Source organism: Fulmarus glacialis, unplaced genomic scaffold, assembly GCF_000690835.1.
Source record: "Fulmarus glacialis isolate BGI_N327 unplaced genomic scaffold, ASM69083v1 scaffold21416, whole genome shotgun sequence".
Taxonomy (NCBI): Eukaryota; Metazoa; Chordata; class Aves; order Procellariiformes; family Procellariidae; genus Fulmarus; species Fulmarus glacialis.
In genome coordinates, this window is record NW_009220308.1 from 80,899 (window position 1) to 103,884 (window position 22,986).

At 40.1% G+C, this 22,986-nt stretch overlaps 1 protein-coding gene across 1 annotated transcript in view; it reads left to right on the plus strand.

Annotated features, from left to right (window-relative positions):
- Window positions 1-22,986, plus strand: part of IGF1R (insulin-like growth factor 1 receptor) — a gene marked incomplete at its 5' end in the record, with an annotated part of 43,732 nt that overhangs the window by 16,393 nt on the left and 4,353 nt on the right. The window contains 10 exons of the mRNA XM_009580726.1: window positions 3,120-3,406; window positions 4,922-5,058; window positions 5,393-5,552; window positions 6,621-6,726; window positions 8,128-8,198; window positions 10,234-10,463; window positions 10,750-10,860; window positions 12,932-13,091; window positions 15,356-15,485; window positions 20,021-20,155. Of these exons, the coding sequence (XP_009579021.1) occupies window positions 3,120-3,406; window positions 4,922-5,058; window positions 5,393-5,552; window positions 6,621-6,726; window positions 8,128-8,198; window positions 10,234-10,463; window positions 10,750-10,860; window positions 12,932-13,091; window positions 15,356-15,485; window positions 20,021-20,155 (1,527 nt within the window). The remainder of the gene's footprint in view (window positions 1-3,119; window positions 3,407-4,921; window positions 5,059-5,392; window positions 5,553-6,620; window positions 6,727-8,127; window positions 8,199-10,233; window positions 10,464-10,749; window positions 10,861-12,931; window positions 13,092-15,355; window positions 15,486-20,020; window positions 20,156-22,986) is intronic.

The following is a 22,986-nucleotide window of genomic DNA, read 5'->3' on the forward strand; positions in this document are numbered from 1 at the left end:
GAGTTTTGAAAGTCATGTGTCAGGTCTGAACTAGTTGAAAGTCTATTACAAAGGAATTTTTTTATTTCACCAGAACTTTGTCATTTAAAATGTGTTGTTTATCTTCTCCCAAATTTTCTTGCATTCCCCCCTCCCAAAGGAAACTCATAGAACCTTGAACTCAGACAGTAATAAATAAACTGACCAGTTCACAAAGAATTTCCTGAAAGCTTGACAGTTTCCCTTTTTTCTTAACTTATTGTCATAAGGGTGTGTTTTGTAACAGCAAGGGCAGATAAGGTACAACGCTCACAAATAGCTGCATAGCTAAGCGACTTTAAAGAGACTGTATGTCAGGGAAATTAAAGATTATGAGCAAGTGAGACATCTCCATAGGACAAATCTAAGCAGCTCGTTACTTGCTGATGTCTTTTTTTTTTTTGCTCTTTTCCAAGGGAGAAGTTAGTTAATGTGTTAATGCAAGCCTCAATAGTACTACTTGTTTCCAGTGTTCTACCTGTCTCCAGGATATTATGAAAGAGATGCAGCATGTAATACAGCGTGAAAATATTCAACTGGGTGGTTTTTAAGGTTGTTGAAAAAGCCTGTTGATCTAATCTTCTGTGCAACTTCTGGATGACCCCATGCGTATTAATGCAGTGGTGAGGTAGATTTCAAACGTTGGGACTATGGTTAGTCTTGAAGAGACACTCACAACCACAGGAGGATGAGTTGTTCTTCAAGTTTCTTGAAGAATAATGAGCAGGATGAGACAGGCTTTGTGTGTAGTAGAAGGTACCTGAGAAGTAACATTAAAATTGCCATAAAGTATGAGACAGTTAGCTTTTATGTTAAATGTCCCACCTTTTTTTTCTTCTTTTTACTTTCAATTTAATTTAATTTTTTATAGAGTTATTTTCTAATTTTTCTCTTGCATTTCTGTTCCTTCCTCTCCTTTAACACAATAGATGAATTTTCATATTTTTTTCTCTAGGCTTTCCTTATTTCCTTGGATGCTTGATTTTTGTCTTTATCTGTGCTTTTCACGAAAGCAGGAAGCTGCATGACAGAAAAGCAATGGTGTCAAATCTTTTGATGTTTTAATCATGTTTGCCTTGTGGTTATCCTGCAGGTCTTTTTATCTTCCTGATATGACTGTAGTTTTCACCAACAAGTTTTGTGTTGCTTTCTCTTTATCTTTTTCCCCAAAGGCAAGGTAGGACTGTACTCCCCCCCACCCCCACCCCCCAATACCACCAAAGAGTTGAAACTTCATGCATCCCATAAAAGCAGTGATAGACAAAGTCATGCCTTTTGGGTTCTTGCGTTAGCATGTGCTTTTGTGGTTGATTGGAAATGAACTTTTTATTTTCACTGCTTTTATCACAATATCTCTGCAAACGTTCATCAGTTCAGTGCTGGGCATCTCGTGTGCTTTTAGCAGTTCAAAAGTTTGTTCTTTCCACTGAATTAAAGCAGTAAATGAATACTCTTCCTCAGCAAGGTGAATAGCTTTAGTAACTTCCATAAATACCAGTGTAGAGGAGGCGAAAGTGCTTACATCCTCTATGAAATTCCCCCATACCCCACTGACAAGTTACGACATTCGCTTGTATGTAGCTTAAAACAATTTCTTGGTAACTTAGGAAGTTTTTCCCTTGTCTTCGTTTATTTCTGTGCTGTGGTTTACATGGCATCTGAGAGTGTCAAAAAGACTACTCAAGACATAGTAAAAGGATTTTGGAAAATTTTGTAGTGAACTCCTAAAAAAAATTTCATCCAACCTCTGCCAGAAGATTTCAAAACCAAGTCAGCCTGTTTTTGGCTTTCTCTGCAGCATGCTGTTTTGTGGCTGAATGTACTAAGACGGTATATTTGACAGCAAATTAACTTCTCCTGTTGAGTCATCTTTCTTCCTGTTGTGTGTTTGAGGGAGGCCTTACTTGACTGATTTGTAACTCCTTGCTCTCTGATAGAAATGTGTGAGACTTCACCTTTGTCTTTGACAAGCATTGCACTGACCAGGTGCTAAATGGGCATGGCTAAGTGATTTCAGATGATCAGGGATAGGATTCAAGCCAAAACTGTTTTTGTAGCGTGACACTTCTTACATTTTTCAGTTCCCCTGGTGCATTGCTTTCCAGGTGTGAGCAGTACTGCAAACTTTGGAGACTAGGAGAGCCAGAGCTGGAAAAGCCAGCTTCCCCTACGTGCTTAGTGCTCCTGTGCAAAACAGCCTTGGATCTGACACAAGACCAAGTGACAAGTCTAACGTGTAGCAATTGTGTGTTGGTTAGCTAATACCATCCGGATGTTTGTAGGAGTATTTTCATATTGATGCTTGTACTGGTACTCAGGCCTGTCCACTACAACAGTTTCTTAGACTTGAGAAAGTCGTAGTGTTGCTGTAAATCCTCAAGTTTTTAACTCTGCATAAATTTCATACAGATGCCTATAAGGCAAAGCAAAGTTGCTTGGTGAACTCTTTGCTATACACAATATTAGTGCTGTTTTCTCATACAGGAAGATTGTTCCTTTGCAGAGCTTTTGTTTGGGTGAGAGAAGTAGAGATACGCAAATTACCACGCATTAGTGGTGGTTAACATCGATGGTCTTCAGGTACCTTCCAAAGTTTCTTTCCTCAGTGCAATACATTCAAAGTTCTGTAATTTCATTGCAACTGAGAAGAAAGTTAAGCCTACTGAGAGTTACCTTTGCTAATCCAGCAAACTTCAAAACAGTTTTTTCCCCTAACCTTTTCAGCCTTTAACAGCTGATTTTTATTTTAAGTGTCGACATTACTGTCATTACATACAAATCTAGGATGCTTATTGAATAACAGTGAAGCCATTTTTGCTATTCAGTTTATTGTGTGAGGTCCAAAGTTCGCATGTCTATGTTGGGGCACATGTGAGCTTCTGAGTTTTGATCGGTTTCTGACCAAAAGAGAGAGTAATAAGATGTGCTGACATGCTGCGGGTTCAGATTAAGAGAAAGCTTTCATCTTGTTTTGCAGTTCCCTTTATTTAGCTTTTTTAATAGCACAGTTACCTATTTTACTGGGGCTTTTTTGCACAGAGCTGGAGGAAGAGTAGTGTTTCTCTGGAGACCTTTTCTGTACCTGTCTGTCTGCTCCACAGACCCGATCGGAAGCGGAGGGATGTGTTCCGAATCGCAAATGCCACTTTGGCCACTCGAAACAGGAACGCGACTGGAACAGATCACTTCACCAATGTTTCTGACACAGAGGAGAGTGAGGTGGAATACCCGTTCTTTGAGACCAAAGTGGATGGCAAGGAGAGAACTGTGATCTCCCATCTCCAGCCTTTTACTCTTTACCGCATTGATATTCACAGCTGCAACCATGAAGCTGACACACTTGGTTGTAGCGCTTCCAACTTTGTCTTTGCAAGAACCATGCCTTCAGGTATGCTCTCAAAAGTATAAAGCTTTGTTTTATTTTTTGGGGAGAGATCAATCTCAGGGAGGACAAGCCCTCCAAAAACAGTTAGAAAAACATTGGGGTATAATAAAAAAATTCTATGCACGAAAATAAATTGGAACTATATAAAACTTTGTTACAGTAGTTTAATGTCCTTGACTGGTGTCTCATGGGTAGAGTGATACGTATTGAGTCTGTCCTGTGATCTGGAGAAAGGTGGAAGTGCATGCATTGACTACCGAGATAATTATGAGAGAATCCATTTCCCAGCAATACAGGTGATAACCACAGACATGGTGGGTTGAAAGGTTTTATTCTTCAGTTCCCTGTATGCTAAATAGAGACAGGGGAACGTTTCTCAGCTAATGTTTAGTTTTGCTGTTTTCACTCTGAACTGTTTGCAGATGTTAGAGTTTTGCTGGTGGGAATGTGCCAAATGTTTCTTCTGTCACAGAATGACCATGCATTTGTCCAGCTTGGAAACAGGAGGAGTGCTGTGTTGCTTTTTGCCCAATCGCCGGCATCTAGAGTACTTCAAATAGGAAGCATTGAATGCTGTACTCGTGTTCGGGACTTTTACAGATTGTACTTCTTCTGAGAAGAATAGAGATGATTTTCGTGTAAGCTCATATGCATCCAGCAAAGAGCTTCTGACTCCAGCAGATGTCTGGGAATATGTGATGCAGAATGGTAGCAATTTTGTTTTGTTTCTGGAAGGAAAGACTATCATAATCCAGATCCAGCTGTGTCAGTAAAAAAGCAAAAAGTATTGCTTATTTCAAGGAAATACGGAAATCTGTGAGATCAGGGAAAAGGAAATAAGTGTTCCCAGATTTTTAGCGCATGGCTCTGAAAATTGAAGGCTAAACAATTCTGTTTTCTTCTAAACTGAACAACTGTATTTTTGAAAAAGTGGTCTTTTTTCTTTGACTGAAACGGTCTTCATATTCCTGTTAATTTTATGTATTTTATTCAAAACTTATCAAGAATGAAATAGGGATAAAGCGGTTCCTGAATTGCTGATGAGACTCCATTTTAAAGTGCGACAGATTTCTTAAGACTGGATGTTTTAGGAAAAGGATGTCAGTGGGGCAGATCTTATGTGTCTACAGCCATTTGCAGGCAGGTTGCTGTTCGCAACCATTTGGTGGGAATAGCTGTGTCTGCACTGTTTTGGTGTAGTGGAAAGTTTGGAAGGAAGAACCAGATGCTGATAAACAGGTGTTTTGGCACACAGAGCGCAGTGACGAACACAGAGCCCATACCTGGTGAAGCTGTATACACTGCACTGTTTTTCTAGCAGTTAGCAGTTCGGACTCTGCTAATCACTCCAACAGGCCCCTGGCCAATGCGTGTTGTTCTCTGGATCTTTGAATAGCACTTACTGCAATGCTTTGATACCTAAAGAGTAGTATGAACCTTTTATCTTCCTCAGCTGTTGTGTAAGTTCCTGTTTCAGTGATAGGTGTTCTTCTCACATCACTTGTAAATATTTTACAGAGGGAGCAGATAACATTCCAGGAACGGTAGCATGGGAAGCAAAAGAAGAAAATACAGTCTACCTAAAGTGGTTAGAACCTGCAAATCCAAATGGGCTGATACTAATGTATGAAATCAAATATGGGCAGCATGGAGAGGTGAGGATTTAACATTTCTCTGTTACGAGTTACTGCTTTTAACTCTAATTTATACAGAGAATGGGATCTTTCTTAACATGCTTCTGTGCAGTGCTGCAGACCAGTAGAAATCGTGATTTCAAACACCCAGTACCAACCAACATGCCATTCTTTTGTTTCGTTTATTTTGACAGTGTTTTGAATTCCACATATCTCCTTAAGGTGTTTGAAGAAAAACTGATCAGATGGGGCTTTTAGTTATAAAAATTAGCTTATCCTCCGGCCATACTCTTTTCTCAAGAAGGAAGGAATGTGAAGATATTAACATGAACTGTTAACTGCTTTTTTCTTTTAGGAGAAGCGGGAATGTGTTTCCAGACAGGAATATAAGAAGCTTGGAGGAGCTAAACTAACTCATCTGAACCCCGGAAACTATTCTGCTAGAGTTCAGGCCACTTCGTTAGCTGGAAATGGGTCATGGACTGAGCCAGTCTCTTTCTATGTGCAACCCAAATGTAAGATGAATGTTTGTTGGCTGTGTCAAACTGGGAGACTATTGTCTTTTTAATAATTCCTGATGTTTATGTATGTAACTGGGCGTGTGAACCTCTTACCTGTACTCTGAATACCCCTCTTACTTGCTGATGCTTCTTTGGAAACTCTTCTCTGTTCCATTTTTTTGGCAAGTGTTGACAACCAGGAGGTGTATCTGAGGTGTGGTCCTTTTCTTGCATGCATTCTATATATATGAGAGGTGCAACCAGGTGGTGGGTGTGTAGAACACACTACTGTGGCTTCCTATGATGTACAGCTTTGTTGGGAATGTAATGTTAGCCATAACAACATGGAGTTGAATTGTACAAAACCTGTGGCAATGAGGCAAACCTGCTTTAAATTGGAAAATAATACAAGAAACAAATAATTTGTTTACATTTTTGGCTGGCAGGTTTTTTTTAAATATCAAGATGCTTTTTCGTATGACCTGTTCAGAGTGACATTTGATAAAGATAACATCCTGATGAAAGGGTGATGCTGGTCCTGACAATGGGAGTACTTCATATTTTGGAAGAACACCACCATAGTGTCCTCAGAGACCCTCTCAAGAATTTCTGTATTTAGTTGTAGAGCAGATGTATCCACAGAAAACTGGAACTCCATCTTTTATTCCTTTTTGGTTTTCTAATTGCTGGACTTTGAAGAACTTGAAGTAGAGAGCAGTGCGTGCATATTCTGAATATAAGTATAAGCAATTGCAAGGTGAACAAAAGGTGGAAAAAAGGTGAATATGCAAGTTAACAATTACATATTGTTCACTGAGGAATGTAAGTCCTTAAGCATAACTTGTGAAAACAAACCCCAGACAGACACTGTTCTGTACAAAATTAATACTTTTCACCGTCTGTTTTCTTGTTCCACTCATCTGCAGTCAGGGAATGTTTCTGAGTACATTTTTCCACATCAGACAAGAAAATGAGTACTTTGATTTCCCGTGTAAGGAAATATACTGAGTGGGTTTTGAATGTTTCTTTGTTAGTGGAGATTTTATAGAAACCCTGATACAATTGTTTTCTTGTTGGTTGCAGCAGCAAACTATGGAAACTTCCTGCACTTGATAATTGTACTCCCTATTGCTTTCCTCCTCATCATTGGGGGATTACTGATAATGCTGTACGTCTTTAACAAAAAGAGGTGAGTTGTATATGCTTGTGGTTAAAACTGTAGGAGGGGAATGTTTATTTTTCAAATCTGTGCCCATGGAGCAAGTTAGAAATTAAAAAGAGAAATGGCATTCTGACGGCTCGAGAAGCTAAAGTAGATTCTGTCTTGTTGGTGTGTAAAAGGAGGTGGTTTAGAGTTACCAGCAAGCATCTGGCTGCTGCTTGAGATACGAAGAGGCTTTTTATTACAGTATCATGTTTGAGAGGGAAGAGGAAGGGTTGTCAGGAACATACCCACTGGGACAACGATGGCAGACGCTGAACCTATATAATCAGAAGCTTTGACTGAAATATGGGTCAATATAAATCATGAAAACTTAGTTCAATTTAGGTTAATTTGATTTCTTGCAAATTCTAGAGGTTTTTTGAAGTCTTTATATCCACTTTAAAAATTATATCCTAGACAGAGCAGTCTAGGGGACTGTTCTATTTATTTGTTTTCCTCTGTTTCGTTTTTTGTAACTACTGCTGGTTTTTTTTTTTTATTTAATTGAAATATATAATGAGAACTTAATAGAAGTCAGTGCAAATGTTCAGCCTTGCAACTTTCTAGATACAGAGGGTTTTTATTACACTCATACAATTTATGCTCATTGGGTATCCCATTATTTCCAGCTCTAATTCATTTGTGTGCAGACAGTAGTACCAGTTCTCCTCAAGCACTCCAGAAACGGTTTTGTATCTAGGGAAGTACAATACCTGCTTGGCCTTCACTTGGACTGTCCTAGGTGAAATGCCTGATAACTCATCCTTCTTTAAACTGTTGTTCTAGCCCACAAGAATGTTTTGTCTTTCATTTTCTGAGGTCTGATTGGTAATTTTATTTCTACGGCCTGCTCTGTAGAAAGAGCTCTCACAGTGCTGAACAAATGTCTTATTCTGAAAATCACCCCAGTAAAACTGGGTGTGTGGGGGGGGGTTTAAATAAAATAATAGAAACACTTATAAAGTAGGTGAATGGAATTCCCCATTAAAAACAATCTTGTCCTTTGCTAGATCACTTCTGTCCCACAGTAGAGCAGGTGATGTTGAAGTGTGTTCTCAGCCACAGGTCTCTGGGTGTATTACCATTCAGCTGCCTTTCTTAAAGGAAGTTTACCCAGCAGCTAGAAGTACCTTGTGTTTACGCTTTTCTGGTGCTGATTTGGTATCGAGAAGACTGCAGGTTTCCTGGGAAGGCTGTTCAGAGCTGTTTTCCCATTGATTATGTGAAGTAGAATAAGAACTTGGTTTGTCCCCTTTGTCCGAAAAGCTCTCCACGTACTGTAAATAATATTCTGTGGTTGAGCAAACAGTGGAAAAGCTGTAGAAGAGGTGGTCTGAAATTTACTTAGGTTTAAAGATTAAAAAAGAAAAAAAAATATTTCAACAGGAACAGCGACAGACTGGGCAATGGAGTACTTTACGCTTCTGTGAACCCCGAGTACTTCAGTGCTTCAGATGGTAAGTGTGGCCTTCCACTTTTGATGCTTTTACTTTTATATATTCCGTTTGTGTCTGCCTGAAAACTCTAAAAGGGATATGGTAAAACCATTTTGTCTCTTCATTTTATTAGCACAGCCATAGAATCCATCATTTGTAATAAGTAAATGTCACCTGTCTATTGAAACTGGAGAGTTTTTGAAATTTTTCCTGTAGTTTGTTCAGCTGAGGCAAATTTGGATGCATTAGTTTCACTTTCAGACTATCATCTACTCATCCAGTGATGTTTTCACTGGAATGAAAGAAGAATTCATGATTTCATCGTCTTTCATGTTTGCCCTTTTAAGCCCTATTCTGACCTATTGGAACAAACCCACTGCTTGTTTCTGTGTACTTCTCACGTGGAAAATAGTAACATTTAACAAAAAACAATACTGTCTCCTCACTTCCCATCCCAATAGAACTCTCCAGCAACTTTTCACAGTTAGAGAAGGAGAAAAGCAATATTTTGGGCTTCCAGACATATCACCTGCAGAAATTTTGTGTTAAAATTAGCAGGGATGTTTAATGTAATCCGTATTTGTTTCTCTTAATATCTGGGGTGTAGATAAGCCTGTTTTTTCTCTAGTTGGCAAAACAAGTAGTTTAAAGGTAGTTTCAAATTTAGCTAATTTATTTGTGACTGATCTATATATTTGGTGATGACAATATTTAGTCTGTGGCAGTGTTCAGATCCCAGCTGGTGTATTTGTGTCGAGTACTCCGCTAACAGAGTGAAACAATTGTAGTTCTAAAGTCAGATGTGGAGTTCTGGGGGGCATCTTTAATTTCTTACAATTTTCTGTGGGAGACACAATGTGGATAATGTTGAAGTCTTTAAAACCATCCAGGAAATAAAAATTCTTTAAAACAAAATTGCTCTTCCTAGAACAGCGTGCTTTTTTTTGGTTTTGCTTTCTGTATGTCTGTATTATTTTCCTGGAATCCTACTTGCTAGATAATTAATTTATTTCCACACACACACACACATAGAGGTGTGGTGTCTGTAACGAGCATGTGCCCATACTGTATGGATTATGTACGTGTGGAGCTCTTCAAGTGCAGGAGGAAATCAGAACATCAGATGAACTTCCTTGAGGCATCAGTTCTTCTGTTTATGCTTTAGTTTGGTGCTACTGCTGTAGACTTCTTGCCGGAATAGTGTTTCCAAACACTTCCAAACTCCAAGCCCCAGGAGGCTAATGGGTTTAGCCAGAGTGGCAGCGGACTCTTTTACTGTTATTTTTCATAGCAGCACTGTTAGGGTTAAAGGTCTATTAATGTTCATGTTATAATCCTCTATTTTTGCATCCTGTCATTTCACCCATCCAGAGCATGTGACACAACTGTCCCCTCCTTTGGTGACTGATAGGCAGCATCATCAGTGACTACTCAGATGTATTCTTGCCTGAGGCAGTCCTCCCTCCTGGCAGTTGCCTTCTGAGATCTCTTTTCTGCTTCAGATCAAAGACTTGCAGCAGCAGCAAGTTCTGCCGTTACTGGTGCAACAGTGTCTGTGCAAGTGATCAGAATAGTTTCATGCAAAGAGCCTACTAGATCAGAGAGTCTGTTTCCCTCTAGTCATAAAATCAATCTGTTAATAGAGAATACAGCAGACACTAAACTGATACAGATGATCAAGTGTGTTTGATGCTGTCTGGACGAATTAGAAAACCAAGGTTCCAAGAAAAGCTCAAGCCTAAAGTATTTATTCAAGCCTCTTCCCACTCTGGTTTTGTGCTTTCAGGTTCCTTCGTTCTATCCCGTTATGTCAGTACCATAGTGAGGTCCCTTCAAATGCATCTACACATTTCTTTAAGATTTATTTGTATGCCAAGCATCTCCCTGTCTCTGTATGGGAAAGATCTTGGACTATTTGCATACATTGTGCAAGGTCTCAGCATTGTGTCTAGTGTTGTTTACAGTAAAACTGTTTGGGCAGTTGGTATCATAAAGCGGTGCGTGATCGCACCACTTGCAGAAGTGGAGCATCATGGCCTGATCTTTCTCTCCTTAGTGTATGTTCCAGACGAATGGGAGGTGCCCCGTGAGAAGATCACCATGTGTCGGGAGCTTGGGCAAGGCTCCTTTGGAATGGTGTACGAGGGAATAGCCAAGGGAGTGGTGAAGGATGAGCCGGAGACCAGGGTGGCCATCAAGACTGTCAATGAGTCTGCAAGCATGCGTGAGAGGATAGAGTTCTTAAATGAGGCCTCGGTGATGAAGGAGTTCAATTGTCACCATGTTGTAAGTCATGAAAATGTAACATGATTCATACAGCCGTGGTGCTTACTGGCATGAGGGTGTTCAGGGCACGTCTTCACTGACTGAAGCGGGAACTTGGGATTTTAGCTTCAACTCTGCAGCTTTACAATACTGTTGTTAAACAGGAGTCAGAGAGTGGAACCTAATCTACTTTCAGATCTTTTCCACAGGTTCACGGATGTTTGGGGCTACATTTTGACGTGAATAAACGATTACTACAGTTCAGTTAGCTGTATTTGTAATTGAATGTTTGTTTTTCCTCTTCCAGGTTCGGCTGCTTGGTGTTGTTTCTCAGGGCCAGCCTACACTGGTTATCATGGAGCTGATGACACGTGGGGACCTCAAAAGTTACCTGAGATCATTGAGGCCAGACACAGAGGTGAGTCAGGAGTTGCTGGATGCTTTTTTATTTCTTCAATTAGAATCATCTTGAACGAAGCAGCGTCACGTTCGAAGCAGCAGGCAATTAGCCTTTCTTGCCCTTTTCCTTAAGCTCTAAGAAGAAAACATGTTGCAGATCACAGAGCAGCTCACCTCTTTTCATGAGGTTATTGTAAATAGCTCAGTGTACTGCGTGGAATAGGCCCCTTCTTGTGTTATTGAGTCTTGTTTTCCAGCTTTGAATTAAATCTCTTATCTTATCTAATTTCTCACCAAGATGTTAAACAAAAAATTGGCTAGTTGAAGCATGCATGTTAAGATAATTGTTTCATGTTGTATAACCTGCCTGTTGCCTCTGCTGGAAAGTAAAAATCTAGTGTCTTAGCTAATACGCATACTCTAGTATGTAGGCCATCAGTCTAACAGCTAAAATTGCCACATATGATACAGGGTCTGAAGGATAAAGATGATAATAGGTCACTTGCCACTGAAATCATAATACACTATGCAGAAAATTAGCTTAGCAGCTTTTGCCCTTGATCTAGAAATTCCGACGTGAATAACTTAAAGGAACAAAATCTGAGCACAGTATGTGCACAAGAGAATGAATATGGTGTAAATGGAGGGCATTGCATGTAGCAAGAGCAGATTGCTTAAGTGATTGGATACAGAAAATAATCATGCTGAATACAGGATTCAGAAAATGACAGTAGGACTATGGACTAAGGGCTTGACTAGCATTTATGATTAATAATGTTTCAGGTTATATTAAATTGGCTGAATTCAACAAACTTCATAAAAAGGGACAGTGACATTATGTAGAAATTACCAAAATGAGCTCTGTACTTGGCTTTTCTGTCTCGTATGCTGGTGCTCTCCAAAGCAGTCTATGATAGGTCTGTGCCTAAATTCCTTGTCTTCCCTGATATGCAATGTAGAGTTGAGCAAAGTCTTCTGAGGACCTGTATGAGGAGGAAGGCAGGATGCTTCAATAAGGTGTGGATGGAGGGCTTGCCTGATCACTGGCTTTACTGATAATTTTAACCGTGCAGCTCCCATCCCACCTATCTCTTCCTCCTGGGGATTACACTCACATTGGTCCTTCTGGGCTTTCTTGGTTGTATCTTGGCTCCCATAGGGTATGTTGCATTCAGCTCTTGGGAGCCTGGAAGTAGTGGGTATGGCTCATTATCTCCACACAAAGTAGCACAGTTTAAAAGTGATGATGGGACTGGACATTGAACACTTTCCATGGCAGGTGGGTAAGGGACCATTTAATCTCTGGATGGGGATGTGATAAAGTTCAGTGACTTGATCTGTGTGCTTTAGGATCTTTGCCATTAGTAGAATTCAGTATATGAGGCTCTGGTTTTGGTTACTCTGTCAGCGATGATTGTCCAAGAGGTGTAAAGCTTAGGCAAATTCATACTGGTAAGGGACGGTGGGACTCAACTGGTTGCGTATAAATACCTGAACTCATTCATCCATGAGATTGAGAATGGCAGAAGCCATATATCCATGGATGCTAAGGAGTGAATTTGCTTCAGAAGAAATTGTCCCATAAGCTTTTCTCCTATTTACAAATAGAAGTAATTCAAGAGACATCTGGTTATGGAGAACTGGGGAACAGGGAATGAAATAACTTAACATCATCTGGTTGTTTGTGAAGATAGTAAACCAGTAGAAAACTCTACAGTAAGCCCTCTGCTTTGTAGCTCAGAACTTGTGTGGCAGAAGGATGGACGTTTAAACTCCATAGGTGTAAGATAACATCCTTATACCAAAAAGTCTTTCTGGCTTGTATTCCCTAAAATAGAATGGACTGAAAGAGCTATATGGGAGTTCTGTTTGTAACCCAGCTTGATATGGCCAGTTTTCGCACTAAGCAGATGCTATGGTGTACATAATTATGAGTTTCTGTTTAGCCTGGATCATGTCAGCCTGAATTATGATAATGTGATTTTTTTTTTTTTTTTTTTTAATTGAAAAAATAGTATGTTACAGTTTGGTGTAGAAATAGTTACTTTTTTTTTCCCCCTTACCTGTTTTATTTTCTTAATCTTACTCAGAACAATCCTGGCCAGGCACCTCCAACTCTGAAGAAGATGATTCAGATGGCAGGAGAGATTGCTGATGGGATGGCATACCTCAACGCCAACAAATTTGTTCACAGAGATCTTGCTGCGAGAAATTGCATGGTGGCAGAAGACTTCACAGTGAAAATCGGAGGTGTGCTTTCTTGACTTTTACACAAATGAAAAACATCATCCTGAAAAATCAGCACCTTAGAAGGCATTTTAATTTTTTGAAAGCTGTTTGAAAGACCTTTTAAAACTTAGCTCTAGTTTAAATTTCTGCAGAATGAAATAAGTTTCTTATGAAGGCTTGCTGTGATTTAAGACCTGTGAGCAGTCAACATTGAATTGAAACTCTTGGAATCCCTCTACTTACTGTTGTTCCAATGAGGAAATAGTATAGCGTGTGGGTTTAAAAAGAGCTAGTGAAGCAGTGATTTGAGGTGCAGATGCTGCAGACATCTGGGTGGATAGTGTAGTTACCACTGGTCTGTCATTCGCTGTTCTGTTAATGCACAAAAATAATTCCACCTCCTGTTTATTGATTCAAGAATAAGAATTTTAGGATTACTTTAAAGGATTTCTGATTTGGAAGTGGAATGTAAGGCTTGACTTCAGCTGGATGCTTTCCAGTCTGAACTGGAGCTCTGCTTTCCAGACAACAGAATGGCTTTTCCTCTGCTCTGCTGTTAGAACAGCACTCTTTTTTCCCTTCACCATACCTCCAAAATAGTGTCAGATGAGTTTTTTCAGACTTCTCTCCAGAGAGGGTGATTTTAGGCTTTTGGCTGTTTTTGAGTTATGCACATTAAAATAACATGTATAGCAACAGCCTTCTGCTGTAGGAAACTAATTCTTTTTCTATGAGCTTAACTCAGCTATTTTGATAATTTGTGTAAGTAATTCTGTCATTTGGGAGAAAGAAAAAATGATTTCATTTTGAGTCAGTTAATTAGGAAAGAAGATCTTTGGGGGATTTTGTGCAGTTTCTGCAGGTTTGGGGGAAGTCAGCCTGAATCCTTCCCATTCCAGTTTTCTCACTCTTCCTCCCCCCACCAGCATGTTTTACAATTCCCTGAACTGAAGATGGTGCATTTCTTCCCTTTAACATGGTACATGGTTACCCCGAAAGCATTTCGTGAAATATGCTCCGCTGCTCTCATTTATGTACCAGTATTGAAAATCCCTTCTTGTAGAAACAGTTTAGGAGCATCTTGACTGAACACGCCAACTCAGACTGTTTAGATCTCAGAGGAAGAGCTTTATGCTACACTTGTTCTATGCTCATTGCATATCTGTTTCTTATTTGCATTACATTTTTAAAGAATTCTCCATTCAGACAGGATAAAGTCACCCTGGTGTGTGGGAGTGGTCGAATAGCTGCACAGATGGGGTTTTTAGTCAGAATCACTGAGGGTACCAGTGTCCCTAGCAGGCAAGGAACAAGAAGGATCAGTGGTCAGTCACTCATCCAAGCCTGGTAGTAATGACATCCATAGACTGGTAATAACGACTGTGAGAACTGGAAGAATTCTTCTTTTCACTCCACGTTTCCCAGAAAAAAGGGGGCAACTACAGGTCTGTATTGATAAAATGGATTTTGCCCTAGGTCTGCTGTGTTAGCAGACAACACTTAGTATTAGTAAGAGATTGGATGCCACCTGATATATTAACTTTTTGGTTAGTGCCTGAAAACATAGTTACTGGTTTAAATAGGCTAGTCTGTCCAAGACCCAGCAGTTTGCATCAAGCTGATTGTACAGAAAAAAAAAATCTGGAATAAGTCTGAGTTACAGTCAGGAGATGAGCATAGTTAGATCCAAGTCTTGCAAATGTTTACGTATTTACAGCTAAGGACATGCATATAACCCAAAGTATGTCTTTAATATTGGTCTGTGTTAGTCATAAATGAATAGCCTAATCCTCTGTAGCATTTGAGATGGAATATTATACAGGAACTGGAAATTACCTTTGGAAGGAGGAAAAAAAACCAAGAGAAGCATTTCCTTCCACATGTGAGATTCTTTAATTAAAGACAATAGTATTAAGTACTAAAGAAGCTCTTTACACTCTTTAAAAAGAAGAGAAAATAATTGAATTTAGAGAACAGATTAGTGACTTGTATGACCTTCTGAAGACTTAGCTTACTGCAAGGCTTAAGCATAACTTTTCATATTAATATATTTAAATCATTCAGACTTCTCACCCACTGAAGTCAATGCTAAAAATGTCTGTTGGTTTTGTTGGGAGGGAAGCTAACCAGCCCTAAGGCAGCAGGTAAAGTGCCTGCAAAGTAAAGTGTAACAGATTGCAGGTTCTTCGCACCAAACTGTGATTCTCTGCTGGCTACCATGGCTTGTAGTAAGGGGAAATGTTCATCATTTTATCATGCAAACTCAAAACATTTATACCTTCTAGATTTTGGCATGACAAGAGATATCTACGAGACAGATTATTATCGTAAAGGAGGTAAAGGTTTGCTGCCTGTCCGCTGGATGTCTCCAGAATCACTGAAAGATGGAGTCTTCACAACACACTCCGATGTCTGGTAACAAAAAAGGGGCTCTGAAAAACTGTTTTAGCCCCTCTTTCTAGCCTCTTTTCTTGTTTTAGTAGACTTAACTTCTCTGCTTCTCCTGTCTCTTCAAAGGTAGCTCTCTTTTTCCACCGTGAAGCATTCTGCTTTATATTTCATGTTTCCATTGCAAAATCAAGAACTCATGAGGTTAAATTCTGCTCTCAGAGAGCAGAATTAAATGGATTTCCAATACTGGAGGTGGTGACATGTTTTCTGCTGTAGGTTGTAAAATCAGTTGTGCAGTGAAAAACATTACCTTCACCTGGAAGAGCAAGTTGTCATTTTTCAAATTGCCCTCCTTCAAGAAAAGCATTAAAAGTTGCCAAGAATATAGAAAGGTTCATAGTGCTGACCTGCTTTTCTATCAAAACCTTCTGTGTAAATAACTCTATTTTCCCGCAGACGGTTTGTGTACACTAGCAGGTTTTTTCTTGGGAGTTCTCCCTTGTGTATATTCTTCTCCGTTTGGAGCTTTGTTTGCTTGTTTTATATACCGCAAGATGCAGAAATAGGTTTTTCGTTAAAAGCACATTGCCTAGTTGCTGTATCTGTGAAGCTATTAATAGAGGCATTCAGGAAATTTCAAATATACTTAGAAGAAATAATACTCTGGAACAATTCCCCACACGCACATCCCCCAAACTTTTGCAGATAGGTAGGGAGGACTTGGCAGAAGATGAACGTGTACTGGCAAAACCTCTACTCTGTCTTTTATGGTTTCTCTGCCTTCCTAACAAGATGTTTTTACTGCTGATCTGTTACAGAATTGGCAGCTGAGTGCCTCCAAATGTCTAGAAGTCAGTAGGAATGGTATTTTGGTAGTAAACTGCATTTTCCTTAAACAGCTTGAGGATTTTGGAGTCAGTGGACTGTAGTCCACAGCACCAGCTTTGAGGGAAAGGTTCATAAGAGGAATTATGTAGCAAGTGAAAAAGCAAAGCACCAGAATGTTGCTTAAATTTTTTTGCATATGGCTAGTAACTTACTTATGAATCCAGTAACCCTCAAGCTTGGAAATAGATGAAAATAACCACTTTGAGTTGAAGGGGAAGCCCTGTATCAGCCATTTATCTAATGGAACAGTGCAGGCGTGCTTTTGGCAGTCCCTCTGCAGTAAAAGAATTTTGGGACTTGTAATGGCTTCACAAAGCAGACAGAAATTTGGAATATATCACTAAAAATCCCCAGATGTAGAACTGAATGAGCCTGGAGTGAAGAGCTGGCAGACCTGCCTGTTCTTACCACACAACAGTAACTTCTAAGTCCAGCCGTCAACTCCAGCCATTTTATCAAAAGCAGGCTACAGCAGATCAGGTGTTCAGCTTCGGTGACGTACTGCACTTGTTCCATACACGCTGACCTCTAAAACTATAACTGTTAAGCGACATTATTGTTTAAACGTAACTCAAATTCCAAACAAAAAAAGCCCACAGATGTGATGCCAAATCAAGCGTCAGAAGTAAATTAGTACTTTAGTTGTTGCAGGAAGTAAGTGAGTTTTCCCTTCAACATTAACAAGATTCGGCATTCATTGGTCATTCAGTCCAAAGCAGGGTTGAGCAAACAATATTGCGGTTTATCAGTCTGAGCGAAGAAGTATCCTAGCCAGAAGTCACATCAAGGAAAGTAGCTTACTGATTCTAAGGTTGGAAAACTTAAGAGGAGGAGGAGTAAAATCTGACAGATTTTTACTTGAAAGCATAAAGGGGAAAAAATGGCTTTATGGAGAGGAGGCCCACAGCTCTCATCAATATTTCAGACAGTTCCTCCTTGGGATGGTTGGTCATCTTAATCGTTAGAAGTGAATTACTCTGAAATTTGGTTCACCTAGGTATACTGTCTTCAGGTACAAAAAAACTGGTTCACCATGAGGAATGCGCTGTTTGTTTAGAACGCATATACGTTTGCATTTGCCACATGTATCCACAGCTATACATTGAGAAATTTCAATCTGAATTCCAAATGTAGTGGAGCTTGACTTATCACTGTCATGAAATAGTGTCTATTTACTTATGGCTAAAAGGATCATTCTGGTTTACTTCTCAGTAACTTTTAGACCAAACACTATACGTGGAAGGTCTCTTCATGCCAGGAAAAACTACCTGACTCCTTGTATTGGTTCAGATTTTGAAGTTGCTTCATGTAAACCGTGTATCTTGGCTGTTTTGGGGGCCATTTATTTTCATCAAACAGTAAAAACTGTTGAGATCGTTTTTCCTGCCTTTTTGGTAGGATATTGTGACATCTGGTTCCATGTTCTTTGAGATAAGTTTTAGAAGTCAAAATGTCAAAAAGACAAAACTGTGTTGAGTGGTCAGAGTCCAAGATTTATAAGCTGTAAGGTGAAATGGCAAACTGCAAAAAGAGTGTCTGGAGGTTTTGAAGGGTGGAGCTTTATTTTAGCAATTCATTCTTTTATTGCTTTTTAGACTGAAGAATGAGGTAATTAGACAAGACTGGTTTTGTTGCAGTTAAGAAAGGAGAACATTTTAAAATTAATGTAATACTGTTCAGGGTGAGAGTGTATTTATATAAATAAGCGTTCAGCATCTTGCCTTCTTTCAGAGCTGGTAGTTGCCTTGAAGGAGCAACGTAAGTTTATTTGTTATGGTAATATGACTAGTAGGTGCGCAAGACTTGTTCTCATTATTCCTACAGTGATCAAAGTAGCTTCAAAGGCACCAAAATATTGAGTTGACCCTCTGTCCCTGCCTCCCCTGAAAGGCAAACAATTGCAAGTCTGTTTGTGGCTTCTGGCTCCAGATGCAAACCATTTTAGATACAGTGGATAACTGAAAGATAAAACCACTCTACCATAACCAGCTAATAATACTGGACTCCTGTTTTGACAACAATACCCTATTGAAACGACGCTTTTTTCTCTAAGCTTCAGTCAGCATTTTAGCCACAGAAGACAAGACAGCATCTAGGTTTTCTTTCTTTGCACAGCAGTTCTAAAAGTAGATGACTCTTCAGTGCGGGGCAGACAATTTCAGCCATGTCTGCTCAATAAACTTAATTTTAAATGGAGATATTTTTAGGAAGCGTCAATACTCACGTCCAAACTACCCAATTACATAACTATGCTTATCTTTCTTTGCCAGTAATCAATTCCTATTATTAGACAGACTTCCTTTTTCACTTCAGCTGTCCTTCGTAGTTAGTTGGAAGGAGCTAGAAGCTGTTTCAAGAACATAGTTTTTGCAACATGCATGTTGCAAAAGGGGTAACTGAGTTTCTCCTGGGGGCTTAACAGCAAATTAGGGTCTTGGCACAAGAGCCCATTCACATTTCTTCCATGTCTTTTTCAAAAATTGGTATTGTTGCTTGCTGCTGTATGGTGAATGCCTTGATCCTTACTTTGCACCTTTGACTTAGAATGTGGAAGAAACCAAAGCAGAGGGATAAATGGGAAGTATTACTCAAGAAGTGTATTTGTGCCTGGGGAATAGAGGTTTGTTTACTTGCTTTTAGTGGTAAGGCAGATGAGTTGCACAGGTGTGGTGGTGTGCGTTTGCTGTTTAGCTCTCTGCTTGCTAGAGCGGGAAGGGAAAAATGCAGCTTCTAAATCGGATTTGTGTGACTCAACTATTTCTGATGAAAAGCAGCTTGCACTGGAATGAGAGCTTACAGTTCTGCGTTATTGCATTCTCAACTGCTATCAGGAGTACCTGAGATGTGTTACACGAAAATTTTGAGTTTAGTTTTTTAAATCTACAGATTTTTTTTCTTGCTATCTCTGTGGCTGGGGGGGAGGGCTTGTCGAGCTCACTTGAAATAATCAGTCTCTGCAACTTCTCCACCTGCTTAGAAGGTTTGATTCCCTGCACCCAGCCACATATGGATCTTTCTGCAGACTTTAATGATCAGGTGTCTATCCATCCTGAGGTCGTCTGTACAGGAAGTGCAGAGATAGGAACAGAATTTTTTAATTTTTTTTTTTTCCTTACCTGCATCTTTCCTTTTTCCCTCTCCACTGTTCTTCCCACCTCGCAGTGCGCCTAAAGTCTGAACTCAAAGCCATGGGAAAGGGAGATGAGATGCGAGCTGATTCTCTAAGCAACCACAGCTTAAATCTCCTCTCAGTTAGGAGGCTTCTGCTCAATGCAGTGAGCTTGCAGTGGCTTTTCTACTGATTCACCTGTACAGAACCAGTGTAACCAAGTAATGTTGGACCCCTGAATGATCATAATCATGACCAGCTCTAAGGTGTAGATTATGGTGTGAAAAAAGGAGAGGTAATACTGCCAGTCTCTTTTTACAGAGGTCATTCTGAAGAGTCATTCAGAACTGGGAGCTCGTTTCTCACCGTTGACTAGAGGTGTTTGAAGTCAACAGTCTCTTATGCTAGGTTACGTGGCTATCGCCATAGCTGCATACTTTTTGAGCAATTGGAATTTTTTGGTAAAAGAAAATACCCATGGACACCTATCTGCTCAGCATCATCTAAGAAAATCTCCTTGTAAAGATTGCTCAGCTTTCTAAAGTTCTGATTTGTTTTCCAGGTCTTTCGGTGTGGTACTTTGGGAGATTGCAACATTAGCGGAGCAGCCATACCAAGGCATGACCAATGAGCAGGTGCTCCGCTTCGTGATGGAAGGAGGTCTGCTGGAAAAACCAGACAATTGTCCTGATATGCTGTAAGTGTCAACACTTATCACTGTTCTCAGTGCACAGTTTATTCTTCCTGATCCCTTCAATGTCTACCTCAGGAGGGGTTATTAAGGAGTGGTAGTAATGTGAGGTGCTTCTTGAACAGTTTCTGTCAATCTAGTATTTTATAGTAGTTAGACATACCAGAAAACAACTTTGCTTGTGGCGAGAATCTCACTGTGGGCTATCTCCTCTAATAAGGAAACAAAACCCAATCTTTGTGTTCCTGAATAAAATTAGACTTAATAAAAGCTCGTAAGTGACATTTGCCACAGCAGAAGACTTTGTGCCTAAATTTTGTGTCTTCTGCTTAAGGTAATTCTGTTGAGCGTAAAGAGAAAAAAGAGCATACGACAAGCTGAAATGTATTGTGCATAAACTCTGTGGAATTCAACTTTTTAGTTCAGCATGCAGATAAATGAATGTATTGTTCCTTTGTCTGAAGCAGCGTTGGATCTGCTAGTTCAGTCACAGTGCTCATCACCTGGAGATAAACAAATCTCCCCTGCTAACAGTTTCCTGTAAGCACAGAAAGAAGTATGCAGAAAAACCTTTGCCTACCCCTAGAATCAATACAAAGCCTTGCAGCAGAGGAGGGTGTGCAATGCAGCAGGCTTCAGTTTTTAGCTTTACATTGTTGAAATACTTCTTCTGGCTTTTGTGTACAGCAGTTTCAGTTCTTCAGACTTTATTACTTTGATATGCTTCCCAAACTGGCTTTTGGGAAGGAAATACTGCGTCTTGCAGTTATTGAAATTTGTTGGAGGCCCACAGAAGGGATACAATCACTTAAGAGCCTCAGCTGCTTGGGATTCTTGGGAAAAGAGCTTTTTTGGCTGGAGCGCTGGCTTTGGTTTCAGATGACAGGCAGTGTTGTTTTGTTGTTTGAGGGGGGTGGGTGGTATATGCAGGGGGAGGTGTAGCTGCCATGTGATTCCTCAATTTCACATTCTTTCCCTTCCACGATGCTGTGGAGAATTTCTGGCAGTCAGATTGTTTAACACGGTCAGGGCTGTGTAATGGAGGGGGGGAGTAGGCAGAAATGGGGGAAGAACAGGGTGTGTAAAGAGGTCAGCTCCCCGAGCCCATAGGAAAAAAATACCTCTACGGTGAGAACATACTCAGCAAGAGATTCAGCATTAGAAATTCCCCATTAACCTGGGGCATGTGTGGTATGAACAGGGGGATGACAGAGGAGTCACAGCAAGAAGCTCTCTTTACTGCAGCCCACCTGGCCCATTCTTCTTCCTCCTCCTCAGAGATAATCCTCTGCTTGCTGGGTGTTGCTACCGGATGAATCCACTTTCAGGGTAACTGGCTTGTGAGCTGGGAGAACTTGGTTAATGTCTGGCAGAGCAAATCTTTACAGCAGTGTATAACAGCAAAGGCCTTTTTTGTGCTGATTTTGATGAAGAAGCTGTTCACACATTAGTTATGGCCACTAAGACATTAGTCTGCCGAGGTGCAGAATAAAAAAAAATCTTCCTTTGAATTTAGCCACTTCTCTCCATCAGGACAAGGAACATCCAGAACTAAGGCACATCCAGTTTAGTGGTGTCTTTTTTTTCGGTGATACAGTCGTGTATAAAACATCCTGACTCTGTCCAAAATGAAAAGAAAAGAAGAAAAAAAAAAAAAAAAAAAAAAAAAATTAATATCTTGACGTTAGAAGCTTATTGTGACTTGCTTTTGCTCCCTTTCAGCTTGTTTTGTCTTTGCATTAGGACAGACACCCAAGTCTGCTGAAATTCAAATAGGCTGTTGTAGGAGTAACAGTAGGAAGCTCCAGGAATAATCTTCACCTTTGTTCTATGCACATGCATTTGGCATTCAAAGAACCTATTTTGCGTTACTATGGTGCTTTTTTTTTATGTGTGTTTTTGCTTCTTTCCCTGTCTTCCATCCCGTTAGCCCAAGATGTTGTAAAGATGCTGTGCAACACTCAGTGACGTGACAACTGCTGCCAGTCTTGAACCTCACAAATGTTGCTGCTGGCAGGCAGAGAGACCTGGTCTGTAGGCAGAGTTCCTCTCCCCCTCCAGCTGTCTGATAACCTGCTTCTCAGCAAGGGACGTGACAATAAAAATTACTGAATGGACAGAAAGGTGCTTGTAACAGAGTTGCAAAGAGCCCTGAAATTACATATGGATCTTGCCATGCATCCCCAGCACGTTCCAGGCAACTGCTTTCACAAGCGCTTTATGAAACCCCTGGTAAAATAGGGGGTCTTCTTTTTTTGTGGAGATTGCTAAAAGATTCTGTTTAAAGACAGGTTTCTCGCTATGTCTGTGCCAGCGGAAGGTGTTTTTTAGACGGCACAGATTCTCACTGGTGGAGACTGACTGGTCTGTGATACTTAATATTAACTCACAATATTAACTAAAGACGTCCAAAAAGCAAAGTCCACCTGCTGCCAGGGAAGCCGATATACTTCTTGTGCTTGGTACTGCGTGAAAGCAAGCGACAAGGGGAGCCAGGAACTGCACTGCTATATATCTCGTGTGGTAGGCTACAAATGCAGAGATACTTTTTTCTTTAAATTAGTTTGACTTGAAAACAACTAAAATTATGGGCAGAACACAAATTCACCTTTCTGTAGAGAGTGGGGAGTATACTGATGTACAAAAACCTCCAGAAGAGGTGGAGGAGGTAGACTTCTGTGGGGAAGTGTAGATGAGAACAGAGAGAAGAATCTTGCTGCAACTGTCACCGAATCTACTATTTTTAACCTTGCAGATTATGTGAGTGTTGACACAGCCATGCACGCTCCAGCCACAGTGCAGTGGTTTTCGTAAGGGCCTCTTCTTGCCCACCCACC